The following is a 13,855-nucleotide window of genomic DNA, read 5'->3' as shown; positions in this document are numbered from 1 at the left end:
TAGAATCAGTCCTTTTCAGGTCCTTCTGAACATCGTGTTGGGGTGTGACTGTGACTCCATAGCCATGAGGTGGAACCCCTCTTCCTTTACTTCCTTCCTCTTTGTTCCCCCCCCTTTTGTTCTCTCTCTATTCCAAATCTATTGATTTCATTTAGTACCTAACTTTCCTAGCAGAAATCGAGCTACTGTATCAAAACGTCGACCTGTTTCTTAAGCACAACTTTTCTCTTACAGGTTTAATCAAAATAGGACTCTGACATGCCCGGGTTTATTTTTTTTTCATTATACTCTAATTGAAATTTAATTGTGGCTTCGTTTTAAAGCCTGGATGGTCACAGTTTGCTTTTCTGCATGAATGTAAGATGGTACCTTTGGAGTGTTTGGAGACTGGCTGACTAAGGTGCGCAGCAGGGAGAGCAAGGATGCTTTGGAAGACTCCACAAGTACACGGAAAACACACAGACCCTTTAGCAGTGAGACACATGAAAACAGACAGACCACTCGCTACCCAGACAACTGGCCCAGAGAAGACTTTCTGTTACTTCCCTGACTTTAAATGCTCTAAACCCAGACGCCAAGAAGGCGATGCCAAGTAAAATGACCCCATTTATGACCAGCTAAGATGTCTCGTTCCTGCGACTTCAGTTCAGTGAATAGCTGTAGAGTTAGAAAACATAAGCCACATTGACAGGTTGATTGATATCACAGAACAGCTGTAACATCATCTTGAGTTAGACTTTATGTCCAACCTGTATCTAAGAAAATGTCACCTTGCAATCCAGAGTGAAACCTTCCTCTCTCTGATATGTCTGCCTTCAGTGTCTCAGAGGGGATTTGTGATTCAAAATGTCATGTAGAAGTCAAGACTGCCCGAAGGTTGCTAGGGGACTTGGACAACGTGCACAACAATCTCGACACTGCATACCTGACAATAACACAATATCTTACCTGATGCTGGGCAGTCAACGCAGAACACTCCCACAACTGCCTCCTGGAACTCCAACCCACAAAAGCTGAGCACTGTGACTGGCTTCTTTATCATTGGGGAATGTAGAATTTGGGCAAACTGAGTCATGCCATCAAAACTCCAGGCCAGTAAATGATACATCATGATCTCAAATCCAGGTCACAAGGCTGTAAGCGTGGGATGTTTCTATTAAGAAAAAAGTTTGGCACACCAACATGCTGGGTGTCTAATCTGTTACACTCTTTCAAGCTAACACTAATTTATACACTTCCAAATGGTTGGGATAAAAAGCAACCAAGAATATTTGAGGGACATATAAAATCCAAATCTCAGGGGCCAAGGATGTAACTTGGTTGGCAGAGGGCTTTTCCTGAGCTTGCACAAAGCCCCAGGTTTGGGCCCTAGTACTGCATAACAAAACATGTTAGCACACACCCATTATAGCAATTTGAAAGTGGAGGCAGGAAGGTCAGGAGTTCAAGGTCATCCTCAGCTACATGCAGAATTTGGGACCAGCCTGAGCTACATGAGACCCTGTCTCAAAAGAAAATAATTCAAATCTTGGTCCATAAAGAGTTTCATTGGAACATAGCACACCATCTGTGCGTGCACTGCCTCTAGCTGCTCTGAGTCTGTAGGAGAAGAACTGGGTAACTGAGAGACTGTGAAGCTGGCAAACATCTGTACTATTACCAACACTACCATTAAGCGTGTAGCCACAGTTTTAAGAATTCCACTATTCTCGTGGGTTTTTCTCAGAGAATGGTCTCCCTTCCCAGCCCAAATCTCCTGGAGTCACTTCCAGGAAAACATGTTTTTGAGAGTCGATCATATAGTCAGGGCTTTCAGAGAGGCTTCCTTTTCCTACACACCCTTCTGGGATTTGATGTCCACCCTGGAAGCAGCTAGAGCAGAACCACTCGTTAACGAGCAATAAAGAAACGAAAGCTCCTGGCCCAGCAACTGATTATGACTTCTCTGGTGCCCAAGGGCCTTAAATTCCGCAGACCATTCTGTCCACTGCTGTCTGCTCAGGGGTAGTTGCCAGCACGGAGAAGGACCTGGCTGCTGAGGGGTCTTACGTACTCTTGCTGGTTCCTCTAGATGGAACTCTAGATGGATCGGTGAGGTGAAGAGGGTCTTGGAGCCACTGTCAATGTTTCTGTACACTGGCCCTGGCTCTCTGGCCTCTTAGTTAGAAGCTCAGCATGTGGATGGATGACCAGTTGTCCTTCTCTGGGAACTCACGAGGTCTCTGCAAGCTGAGGGGAGTGGATGGGTGGGACAAGGTAACGGCAAAGAAGACCAAATCCCACTGACGGGGATTTTAGATATGGCTATATTAAGATGGCATTGTCTGGAGTCACAAATTTGACCCACCTCAGTTCTAAGGAAACATTTCTCACACCAGTCAGCCAAGTTCAGTTCTTTCTCTTGACAGTTCTATTTTCTGAGAAAGAGAGAGAGAGATAGAGAGCATAATATCAAGTTCTCTTATGAATGATTTATGATTTCCAGGAAATTAGATGGGATAGAAACCATTCTGTGACAAACCATTGCATGTGGTGTTGTGGACGGACAAGCGAAGATGTGTTCCCACATCCCAAACTTAGGAGGTAATGCTGTCTGCCACAGGGACCATGCTGATCTCTACGATTCTCCGCCACTCGGAAGCTACAACCAGGTCACACAGTCTCAAAGTCCAACACCATGAAACTTAAATAAATGTAAAAAGAGCCAAACTCCTACTTGGCCTCATTGCCTTAGCAAAAGGAAGCTTCACACAGCCACCTAATCCGTGTGGAGCCGCCCCAGGGAAAGGGAAGCTATGCTATATGAGATTAGCTCGTGGATTTGCTCCTCTGCTGGGAAAGGGAGGGGTGGCCACAGATGAAATGTACCGTCATGTTCTTCTGGCCCCTCTTCCCCTAGACTGGGATCCTGGTGTGCATGTGGTTGGCAGATAGCAATGGCCACAGAGTCAACAGGTATCAGCTTCAGAGGTAGACAAGTTCCTACTATCCATGGGCAAGTGACCACCTCGAGATCAAGGCTCAGCACCCATCATGAAAACTGTTATATCAACGCCGCCAATCTTTGTGAGACCACGAAGGGCTGCTTTTCTCAGGCCATGTAAATATCCGCTACCAGCAAGCACTAGTGAAATAAACATCCCAATCACCAGAGCTTCTCAAAGTGAAACAGCACCTGGAGTATGTTCACCCAGAGGAGCTAGGGGCCCCCAGGATGTCCCAGGAGTCCAAGAGAAGACCCAGTAGAGGCTGAAAGCCCTTTCGGAGAAAGCCAGTGCTAGATTTAAGGTCATAAAATACAAATAACAGATCAACTGGAACCAGAATCTCAGATTCCAGCTGTGCACTGTCTAAACCTCTGGATGTTTAGTCAGGGTTTTCAGAGAAGGGAGGGCACTGTCCTCAGACCCACCCTCTCTCAGTGCCTCTGCCTGTGGGTGACAGTGAGCAAGACCCTCCCCTGCTCAGCTTGGGCTGGCACATGGCTCGCCGTGCCCGCCTGCTGAGGCCTCTCAGAGTGAGTGTCCCCACCAAGGAGCTGCTCCTTGTGCATCTGGATGATGGCCCCCTAGAAGTGTCTTAAGGACCTGAGATTTTTTAAGAATGCCTGGGAGGCGTTCTTGACTCCACAGATCACCTCCTGAGTCAGGAATGAACTTAGACCTTTGGAGTCTGCCAGGTACCAGGGAACCCTGTCCAAATGTAAACCCAATAACATATTAAGGCAAAGCTGAAGTCAGCACACAGAAAGAAATCCCCAGAAGTTCTGATTTCACCAGAACGATTATCTCCGTGATATCCTGAGTTTCTGTTTTTATTACACATCAAAGGCTTCATACTTGAGAAAATTTCACTATGAGGGTTCGCAGAGCTGTGAGGACAGGAAGTCAGTCCCTCGGGATATTGCAGTTCCCTTCTGGAGAGCGGAACCTGTCCCCTTTCTAAGCAAGTCTCAGTGCTGTTCCATTGGAAGCCACCCAGGTCACAGCATCCACACATCTTCCCTGACAGAGCTGCCAAAGGAGGAGAGTTCTTTAACTCCACCTTGAGCAGTGTCTACAATGTGTGGCCCGTTATCTGACAGGCCCACCTCTTACCGCTAACTCTTCACTCCTGCTGACTTTATTGGCATCTGACACCTCCCCCCCCCCCGGCCCCCAGATAAAGTATTTAGACCATTTTGCTCCTGCCATTATGCACCTTGAGCTTACTACTGGTATCTGAACCTCTTTGACCTCCTCCCAGCAAATGACCAGAGCAGGGTCAAGCGAGGCCTGGCGCTGGGGGACAAATGGGCTTGCCTGGTTGGGTCTTTCTGTCCTCCCATTTGCAGCCTGTGATCACCTAGACAGTTTCCAGACTTCTCAAGAAGTCCCGAGGACCTTTGTTCATCCCAGCATGCCTCCTCTAAAACCAGAGGCACGCATGACAGCAGTGCAGGCACACACACACAGGTTCCGGCGTGACCCATGCATGGCAAAGTGGTCTTTTCTCTGCTCACAGCCTATACAAACACCCAGCACTCTGACATGACTGCTACCCAGACTGCTTCCCAGTTCAGCTGCTGCCATAGCAACCCTCCATCTGCGAGTGTGGACCACTCTTGTGCAGACTAGAGGAGGCTTAGGGGAGATCCCAGGAGCAGAACTCTGCAGACAGCCTTTGGGGTAGCCCAAAGAAACGAGAGCAGGGCCCAATACATGTGTGTTCATTTAGCAACCAAGTGTGGGGTGGTCTTGTTGCACCCTTCAGCAGTGTGCACATAGTGACCACATTGTGTCTCACACCACACACACACACACCTTATCTTTTTAAAACCCCAGAAAGTATATTCACAGTATCCAATGTAACAGATGTCCAAAGAATTGCCATTCTCTTAAGTAAACACTGTCTTCCATATTAAGACTGTCTCTAAACAAATAATGTTTCAATAATAAGCCTAAGTACAAACAATAAAAGATTATTCATATTTGCTGGGTATAGTGGCACGTGCCCGTAATCTCAGCACTTAGGAGATGCATGGAGGAAGATCAGGAGTTCAAGGTCAGTCTGAGCTATGTGAAACCTTACCTCAAAAAAGAGAGAGAGAAACATATATCAACATACAGTTTATTGTTGAAAATTTTACTTCAAATTAAAGATACTCATTTTTATCCAGAGTTCAGCGCCCTCAGAATTCTGTTTCTTCTTGAGCTTTGTGTTACCTTCTGACTTGAGCCTGGGTCTAGGCTCCTGTGTACTGATGGACATGCGAAAGGAGGCTTGAGCACTGATGCATTCAACGTGCGAGCCAGTCTGGCCCCTAGAGCAGGCTGAAAGGAAGTCAACTGGGCAGGGACGATTCCACAGCAATCGCAGAGGACAAGGGAGGGAGAGAACTGGGATGTGGGAGTGCTGTAGATGAGGGAGGTGTGACGTGGGCATCTGCTTTCACAGAGATCTCTGATGCATGCCCACGCAGCTGATCTCAGCACCCAGGGCTGATGCACGCCCACGCAGCTGATCTCAGCACCCAGCGCTGGCCCAGGGCTCACCTAATGGGCTTGTATCTTCAGGGACAGGAGAGGATAAGTGAGAATTTTCCACCGCCCAGACAACCACACCTTAGGACTTGCTCCTAGCTGCTTTTGTTCTGTCACAATAGGTACCAGCACTCCCAGCTCGTTAGCACATGATCCCTCCTATTTACGTCTTTCCCTCTGTGTTCTCAAGGAATGGAGAATTCTCTGAATGCTGCACAGTGTGGTGAAATGTTCCCAGACCTTCACAACGAACATACCAACTGGAAAATATCAAACAGTGACTCATAAGCACATGTGCGTGAACGCATGCGCATGCACAGACCACATTCTTAGACCTCCCAATCAGCTATGACTAAGTCCACACAAGCTCCCAAAAGGTGGGACTGGAGATGTGGCAGTTGTTGCTCTTACGAAGGAGTTAGGTTCCAGGGCCCATGTCAGGCAGCTCACAACTGCCTGTAACTCCAGCTCCGGAGAATGTGGCACTTCTGAGCTCTGCAGGCAGCTGCAACCATGTTCACACACACACACACACACACACACACACACACACACACACACACTTTAAAGTAATGAAAGTTAAATCGAAAAGGAAAGGTTTCTGGAAGACTAAACATGAATGAGGATCACCCTCCAGGTCATCGCAGGGGCATTAGCTATTAAGTGATCTCACACATCGCTGGCCCACACACAGGATACGCAGTAGGGAACACGAACCCCCCCCCCCAACAGTGTTCTGTTGGAGTCTGGGAGCTTGGCCCTGGTCTGCCCGCCCCTCAAATGAGCTGTGTGGTCTTAGATGAATCACTGGACGTCTCCCGATGCTCCTTTTTATTTCTAAGTGGTAGGTTATAATTGTTAGGGACATTTTAAGTTCACAGAAAAATTAAGCAGGAAGTACAGAGTCCCCATGTGCCGCATCCCCTCCCACTCCCCTCACCCTGCCAAGACACACCACTGTTCATAAGTTCACCCCAATACACTGTTATCACCCACATGTGGAGCTGAAGTTAGGGCTCACTCTTGTCCGTGAACATCGAATGTGTTTGAGCAGCTGTGTAAGGACAGGTTCCCACTGCTGTGGTGTTATATAGAGCAGGTCGGCTGCCCTACAATTCCTCTGCAGCCCCTCCCCCTTTCTAACGCCCCCTGCTCCTTCTCGGTCTGCATCATGAGGCCTCTTCCATAGACTGTGGCTGCAGTCACCCAGGGAAAGCCTTCTGGAGCTGCATTCTTCCACTTGGTAGTATACACTTGGTAGTATACATTTGGTAATATACACTTGGTAGTATACACTCAGGTCCCTCCAGTGGCTTCTGGTGGCTTCCTAGCTCTTCCTTCTCTACTTCTGAACAATATTCCATTTTCTGGACAGACCAGAATTTACTTAGCCATTCACGTACTTAAAGTGTCTTGGTTGTTGGTTGTCCACCTTTTTAGGATAAAGCATCTAAAAGCAGCCATCTGTGATTTCTATATGGAAATAAGCTTTCAGCTCATTTGGGCAAATATCAGAAATTATGATTCCTGTGTTGCATGGTGAGACACTTCCCTTGTAAGCTGTCTTCCCTGGGGGCTGTACTATCCTTCCATTCTTCTAGGAAAAAGTGAGAGCTCTGGGTTGCTCCTCCCGGCGTCTGGTGGACCTGTGCCCTTCTTACAGGTGTGTAATATGCTATGGCTGTGTACCATGCAGGTAACTATGGCATTAAACACCTTCTCAGAGACTCCTGCCTGTCTGTAGATTGCCATGCTGGGGTCTCTGCTGCGATCTTTCATCCATTCTGTAGGTGGGCATTTATTTTCCTGTTCTTGAACTGCAAAGGCTCTTTGTATATTTTGGATTCTTGTTCTTCATTAGCTGAGACTTTCGCAAATATCCTCGCTGCTGGCCATTCTCCAAGAGTGTCTTTTTCTCTGCAGAAGTTTCTTATTTCCATGAAGTCCAGCCTGGCAACCATCTCTCATGGGATGTACCTTTGGAGCTATATCTAGGACCTGTGACATCCCCAGATCACCCAGACTGTCTACTATCTCCTGGGAGTTCTGTCCTTTTATCTATTCCCCACATCTATGATGGGTCTGAACTGATGTTTGTTTGGTGTGAGGTTTGTGTTCAGATTCTTTTTTTATCTTATTTTTGATGTGTCTAACAGTTTGCTGAAATAGCAGCCTTTGTCTCTTTGCTGGATTTATGCGGCTGTTTCTGGGCTCTCTAGTCAGGCCCATCATCTGTGCCCAGCCCGCCGACGCTTTTACCAATACCACACCATCTCGACCGATACAGCCACTTCACTACCAGTCCTAGCATTTGGTGGCACCTGCCGTCTGTCTTTGCACAGTTTCTTCAACAGTGAATGATTCATTTTGTCTATTCTGAGTCTTCTGTTTCTCATGTAAACTTTAGAGAGCTGATAACTACAAATTAATCTACTTGACTTTAGATTGGTATGGCGTTAACTCTAAAGATCAAGATAAGAAGAGAAAACACCTTGACAAGGCTGGTTTTGTTGTTTATCTGGGTCTTCGGTGTCTTTCACCCCTTTATAGTCTTCCTCACATAGATCTTAAACATGGTTTATGAGACTTATACCCAAGCATATTTACGTCAAGGGTTACTAATTTAAATGATTATATTTTTTATTTCTGATTCTACTCACTCATTGCTAGTGAATAAGAAAACAATTGGTTTTGTATACTAATTTATGTCCAAAATCTTTATGTGATTATTTTTTTTAATCTTGGCTTTGCTGAAGTCTTTAGTCTCAGAACTCAGGAGGCAGAGGCAGGTGAGTTCGAGGCCAGCCTGGTCTACAAAGCGAGTTACAGGACAGCCAGGGCCACACAGAGAAACACTATCTTGAAAAGACAAAAACAAAAAAAGGGGGGGTGGTCACTTCTTAAAGATGTTCTAGAGGTGAGCATCTCATCTGTAAATGATAACTGTTTCTTCCCTCCCAATCTGCTTATCTTTTATTAACTTTTCTTATTGCATCATCTACACCCAGAATCACGTCAAAAAGCTCCCATTCTGGGGCTGAACAGAAAACAAGTCTCTGTCAGCTAAGTGAAGTGAATCGAAGGGAGTTTTAAATACCACTCCCCTAGTTAAAGAAATGCCAAGATAAACAAACGGTAAAAATAAAAAAGAAACATCCCTCCAGCCATACTTTATAGAGAACCTCTGTGTTTAGAGCAGTTTTATTAGTAACTGCAGAAGGCTTAGAGACCAAGATGCACCCCTGTGACAAGTGAATGAGCAAGCAGACAGCTCAACAGTGACGCATTCCAAAACCGAAAAAACAATCCACAGAATCATGGCACAACATAGGATAACATTAAGTGCAAATTATTAAGTTAAAAAATTATAAAAGGGCCATGCTACTGTGTGATTTCAGCTCTCTGATTCCTACTGAGGACTTTCATGGTGGATGGCTGCTTGGGTTTGATCAAATTCTCCCTCTGCGTCCAACAGTAGCAGCACACATGATGTGTATGACTCTGCCCGCTAGCGTGGATTTGCTTTTGGATGTTCAACTGCTTTTCTTATCTGGCATAAATCCCACTTGGTTATAGTATATAATTCTTTTCATACATTGTTAGATTCCATTCGTGAGCTGTTTGTGGTTGAGGATATTTGGATCTGTGTTCGTGAGAGCTATTGACCTGTAGTTTTCATTCACTGAAGTATCTTTTCCTCATTTGTCCTTAGGGTGACGCTGGACTCCTAGTGTGGATTGAGAAGTGTTTCTTCTAATTGCATCCTCTGAAAGCGATTACAGAGAATTGCTAGATTTCCCTCCTTAACAACTTGGAAGACTCCACCCAGAATGAGCCCATCTGGACCTAGTACTTTCTGGCTGGAAAGGTCGTGAATAATTTACTTAAAGTCGGGGCTGGAGAGAGGACTCCGCGGTTAAGCTTGCTTAGTGCTCTGCAGAGGGCCTGGGTTCAGCTTCCTCGGGCTACCGCATGTGTGTGGTGCACATAAACCATGCAGGCATTCACGCTCATACACACAAATAAAAATAAACAAAGCTTTAAAGTCTCTAATGTACAGAGCTTTGGGATCATCTGTTTCCTCTCGTGTGAGCTTTGCCAGACTGTATGTTTCCAGGAATGGTCTACTTCACTCAAGCAGAGAGCGTGGATGCATCCTTCCGTGTCTTCTGTGTCCACAGGGTCTGTAGCTATAGATACCGTCCATCCACTTCTGCAGGGGTTTCTAGTTCTCTCTCTCTCTCTCTCTCTCTCTCTCTCTCTCTCTCTCTCTCTCTCCTTGCCCACTAGAAATTTAATTTATTTTATTTCAGAGTACTGGTTCTTGGGCTCTTGGTTCCATGAGTGTTTTGACTTCCTGTTTCAGTTCTGTGTCCTTCTTTACCACCCTGCTTACTCTGGATTTAATCCACTCCTACTTAGATGACTGATTATAAATTACTTTTCTGCTTGATGCATTTGATGCTATAAATTTGTGTTCAGGTTCTATTTTTACTTCATGTCTAAAATTGTGATTTCATCTTCACTCAGTTCAGAGTATATTTTTAATTTCTCTTGAGATTTTTTTTCCTACACCCTATGTTACTGCGAACTGTGCTGTTTAACCTTAAAGTGTTTAAAGATTTCCCTGGCCTCTTTCTATTATTGACTTCTAGCTTAAGTCCACTGTGCTCTGAAAAGGAACACTACAGAACTTTTATAGTCTTAATGTGTTAAGGTATTCTAACGGCTCAGAACAGAGTGTCCTGATGAATGCTCTCTCTGTCCCCGAGAAGAGTCTGTCACCTGATGTTCAATTCCTCATTTTTCCAGCTCTGTTTGACCCACCGTCTGTCTCTATGATTCTAGTTACATCCCCATCAGTCTAAGTCTGCGGCACTCTTAAACCCATGCTCCCTAACTGAGTCAACTTTTAACTTTGGAAATTCTTCCTTTGTAAATTCAGTTTCCAAAACTACTCCTGTCCCCAGCTGTCCTCCCTCCACCAGCCACACCCCTCTCCCCTCTCCTACCACACTGACCCAGGTGGCAGATAAGCAATTATGAGGTAGGGGTTTTCTTAGGGCACTGTGACCTCCACCAATGTAGGAAAATGCTTCACCGAAGGCCAGCATCAGTGACATAAAATAAACACACGTCCGCACATTAGACAAGAAAGTCATCCAGGGGATGGAAGAGACAGCTCAGTTTTTAAGGGCACGTGCTGCTCTTGCAGAGGACCAGAGTTTGGTGGCAGGCACCTGTATCAGGAGACTCACAACAACCTGTAACTCCACTGCAGGGTTTCCAATGTACCTGAGCAACACACATGACCATTCTAACACAACAGATACCTATTAATAAAGGTCATTTTTTTTTTAAGTAACCCAATACTGGCATGTTACTGGCAAGCTGATTTCATCGCGACTCCAGCTCTGCCCCTGGAAACATGCATGGAGGAACTTCACCAGAGCTGTTGAGTCTAAACCAAACGCTCAGCAGAAGATGAAGCCTTGGGAGTGCTCAGGAGCCCTGCTGTGTTTTAGCTGTAACACGGTTGGCAGCATTGCTTATCTTCTGCCATGTTTTAGTTGTTTACCCAAAGCAGAAAGAAGAAATCCTTTTCATTATTGGTTTAAAATGACTTGTATCTGCCTTTCTCAGCAAAGGGCCTGAGATTTGTGTGCTGAGTAAAATAGGAGGCTTCTCTGTGAGCTAGGATAGGAAAGAAACTATTCTGAAAAGTTCACTAGTTCAAAAGCCCATTGTCAATGCCAGCATCCTTTTATCATGGTTCAATGAAACCGAGGCTAAGACTGAGTCCCTAGTCCAGCGTTGTCTTGTGCTTCCGTGGACCATAAAGCTCTCACCAAACCATCACAAAGACCTATCGAGACAAACCCAAGGAGCCCCAGAACTGGCTCTTTAGCTCAGGTATCATGAGGTCCCCACTGGAATCCATTTCTTTTTTTTTTTTTTTTTTTTTTTTTTTTTTTGGTTTTTCGAGACAGGGTTTCTCTGTGGCTTTGGAGCCTGTCCTGGAACTAGCTCTGTAGACCAGGCTGGTCTCGAACTCACAGAGATCTGCCTGCCTCTGCCTCCCGAGTGCTGGGATTAAAGGCGTGCACCACCACCGCCCGGCCCTGGAATCCATTTCTTAAGAACACAAAGGGCTGGGGCCGAGACCCAGGGGCTGAGAATGGCCAGTGCTTTTCAGAGGACTCACGTTTGGTGCGCACCACCCGTGCAGGGCAGCTCGCAACCCCAGAGGACTGGCTCCCTCCTCTGACAGTCTCAGGCACCCACACACAAGTAACACACACTCACACAGACAAATTTAAATTAAATTTTAAAATGTTTCAAGCAAGCATAACACCCCCACAAAAAAAAGTAGGAACACAAAATAGACTTAGTCGTCAACTCTGCCCCCAGCAGTTTTCCTAAGAACTCGAGTCTCTAATAAAATGCTTATGTCCTACAGAGAAGGCTCTCGTTTTCAGGTATACGGCAGTCTTCAAGGCTGAGAGCGTGCCAAACAATCCAGCAACTAGCTAAAGTTAGACAAGGACAAGGATCTACACGAGGCATTCTGGTCATGGACACTCAGCGAGCACTCGCTGTCCGTGAGCAATGTCTTAAACAAGGTACCCTGAAGGATAATAAATAGTAACCTCCTCCATTGTCTACAGCGAACACCACCCACGGCCACAGCTCTTCCTGTGTGACCACACAAAACCCTGGGATTAAATCCTGACCACCATATCACACAAGAAGCAAGTGAGTCCAGTTTTAGCGATAAAATACTTAGTTGGAGGGGCAGCTTTAACACATTGAGTGGAATTTAAGGACAGCCAGCCAGTCTCTATATAAACACTCAGCAACAGGATGGCGTGGCAGGAAGGGACGTACCTGATATTCCTTGAGGCCTTGGCGGGCTTTCCAGAGGAAAGGCGTGTCATAATGAGGGGCCGGATTGAGACGCAAAGACGTGCTGTGGGGGAGGGGTGGCCTATACAGGGTAGATGACCTCCCAGGGGATTTGATAAAAATACATTGTGAAAACTGGTGCTAAATTGTAGATGATCCTGAAGGAGAGACACAGACGGGCTTATTAATAAAGCCATCACAGTGTCGTAGCTCCTGACGCTTGACGATTGAACAGGAGGACAGTTTCCAGCCATAATAGTGTCGTAGCTCCTGACGCTTTACGGTTGAACAGGAGGACATTTTCCTCAGAACCGAAGCAGGAAGCCTTGGCACAACTGTCCATGCACTCCCAAATAATTCAGGGAATCTGTGGGGTGGGGGGAGCTGGAAAAATTGGAATTTCAGAGGCATGTGATAGTAAATTCTAAGGCTGGCAAAATCCTACGCTGAGAACCCTGGGCATCCCCTGGAGCTTTCTTTACGCAAAAACCAATGATCTTTTAGAAATGCGCAGAAAAACACAGGGAGAAAAATCTTCCCCAGAAATCCAGAAATCTCCCGCGAAGGCTTCAACTTTTCTTCGCAGTAAAGTAGCTGATACCTGCTTCTGAGGTCATTGTTGCCAACCTCCTGCCAAGCTTTTGGAAAGCGAAAGCCAGGCAGACCTCAGGCCCTGGTTTGGCTCCTGACCCACACGTCCATCCTTTTGTAACTCCCTCTACTCAACTCCAAGTCTGTCTGCGCACGCGCAACGAGGCGGAAGCATGCTAAATGCGAAAGCACAAATTATGTATTGAGAAATCTCTACAATGCCAAATTTTTTTTAGAATAAATATATATATTTAAGAACTCGCTGTGTTAGGGAAACTGTTTACATATTGAGGCGTTCCTCTTTTTTTGACTGGAACAATAAAAGAATAATTTGATATGGCCTTTGTCTCTTTTGTGTGTGTGTGTGTGTGTGTGTGTGTGTGTGTGTGTGTGTGTGTGTGTCCAAAGAAGTCAACCTATTCTACAGACAGAGGAGGGAATTCATCTCAGAGTTCAAAGAGCTGCCTCGGGGTCATTCAAACTGCGGACCTTGCACCCAGAATACAAGGACGGCATGGTGATTGTGGGGTATCCCTGCACCACACTGGCCCCATATTTTCCTCTTCCCATCATTCCCTCTGCCTTGTGATGCCTCTTCAGCATACAGCACTGAAATGTACCAAGGCATTCATTCCTCTCCCTCTCTCCCTCCCTCCCTCTCTCCCTCTCTCCCTCTCTCCCTCCCTCCCTCCCTCCCTCTCTCCCTCTCTCCCTCTCTCCCTCTCCCTTTTCCTCTCTCCCTCTCTCCCTCCTCCCTCTCTCCCTCTCTCCCTCTCTCTCTCGTGGGGGATGAAATATTCCACAGACACTCACTCCCACGACTGAGTTCACATGCG

At 46.2% G+C, this 13,855-nt stretch overlaps 1 protein-coding gene across 8 annotated transcripts in view; it reads left to right on the top strand.

Annotated features, from left to right (window-relative positions):
• Kcnj6 (potassium inwardly rectifying channel subfamily J member 6) overlaps positions 1 to 11,467 on the top strand; it is a 246,415-nt gene extending 234,948 nt beyond the window's left edge. For 5 of the 8 annotated variants that reach the window (XM_075960975.1, XM_075960925.1, XM_075960949.1 and 2 more), the window contains exon 5: positions 9,235 to 11,467. In XM_075960975.1, the coding sequence (XP_075817090.1) occupies positions 9,235 to 9,239 (5 nt within the window). In that variant the 3' untranslated portion in view covers positions 9,240 to 11,467. Of the gene's footprint in view, positions 1 to 7,445 lie in introns of all 8 variants that reach the window. The other 3 variants (XR_012909637.1, XR_012909641.1, XR_012909642.1) reach the window with 1 other exon arrangement.
• Positions 11,468 to 13,855: the final 2,388 nt, after the last annotated feature.

Source organism: Microtus pennsylvanicus, chromosome 1 (assembly GCF_037038515.1).
Source record: "Microtus pennsylvanicus isolate mMicPen1 chromosome 1, mMicPen1.hap1, whole genome shotgun sequence".
Taxonomy (NCBI): Eukaryota; Metazoa; Chordata; class Mammalia; order Rodentia; family Cricetidae; genus Microtus; species Microtus pennsylvanicus.
The sequence above is the reverse complement of the archived record's forward strand: the minus strand, read 5'-3'. Positions and strand labels throughout refer to the sequence as shown.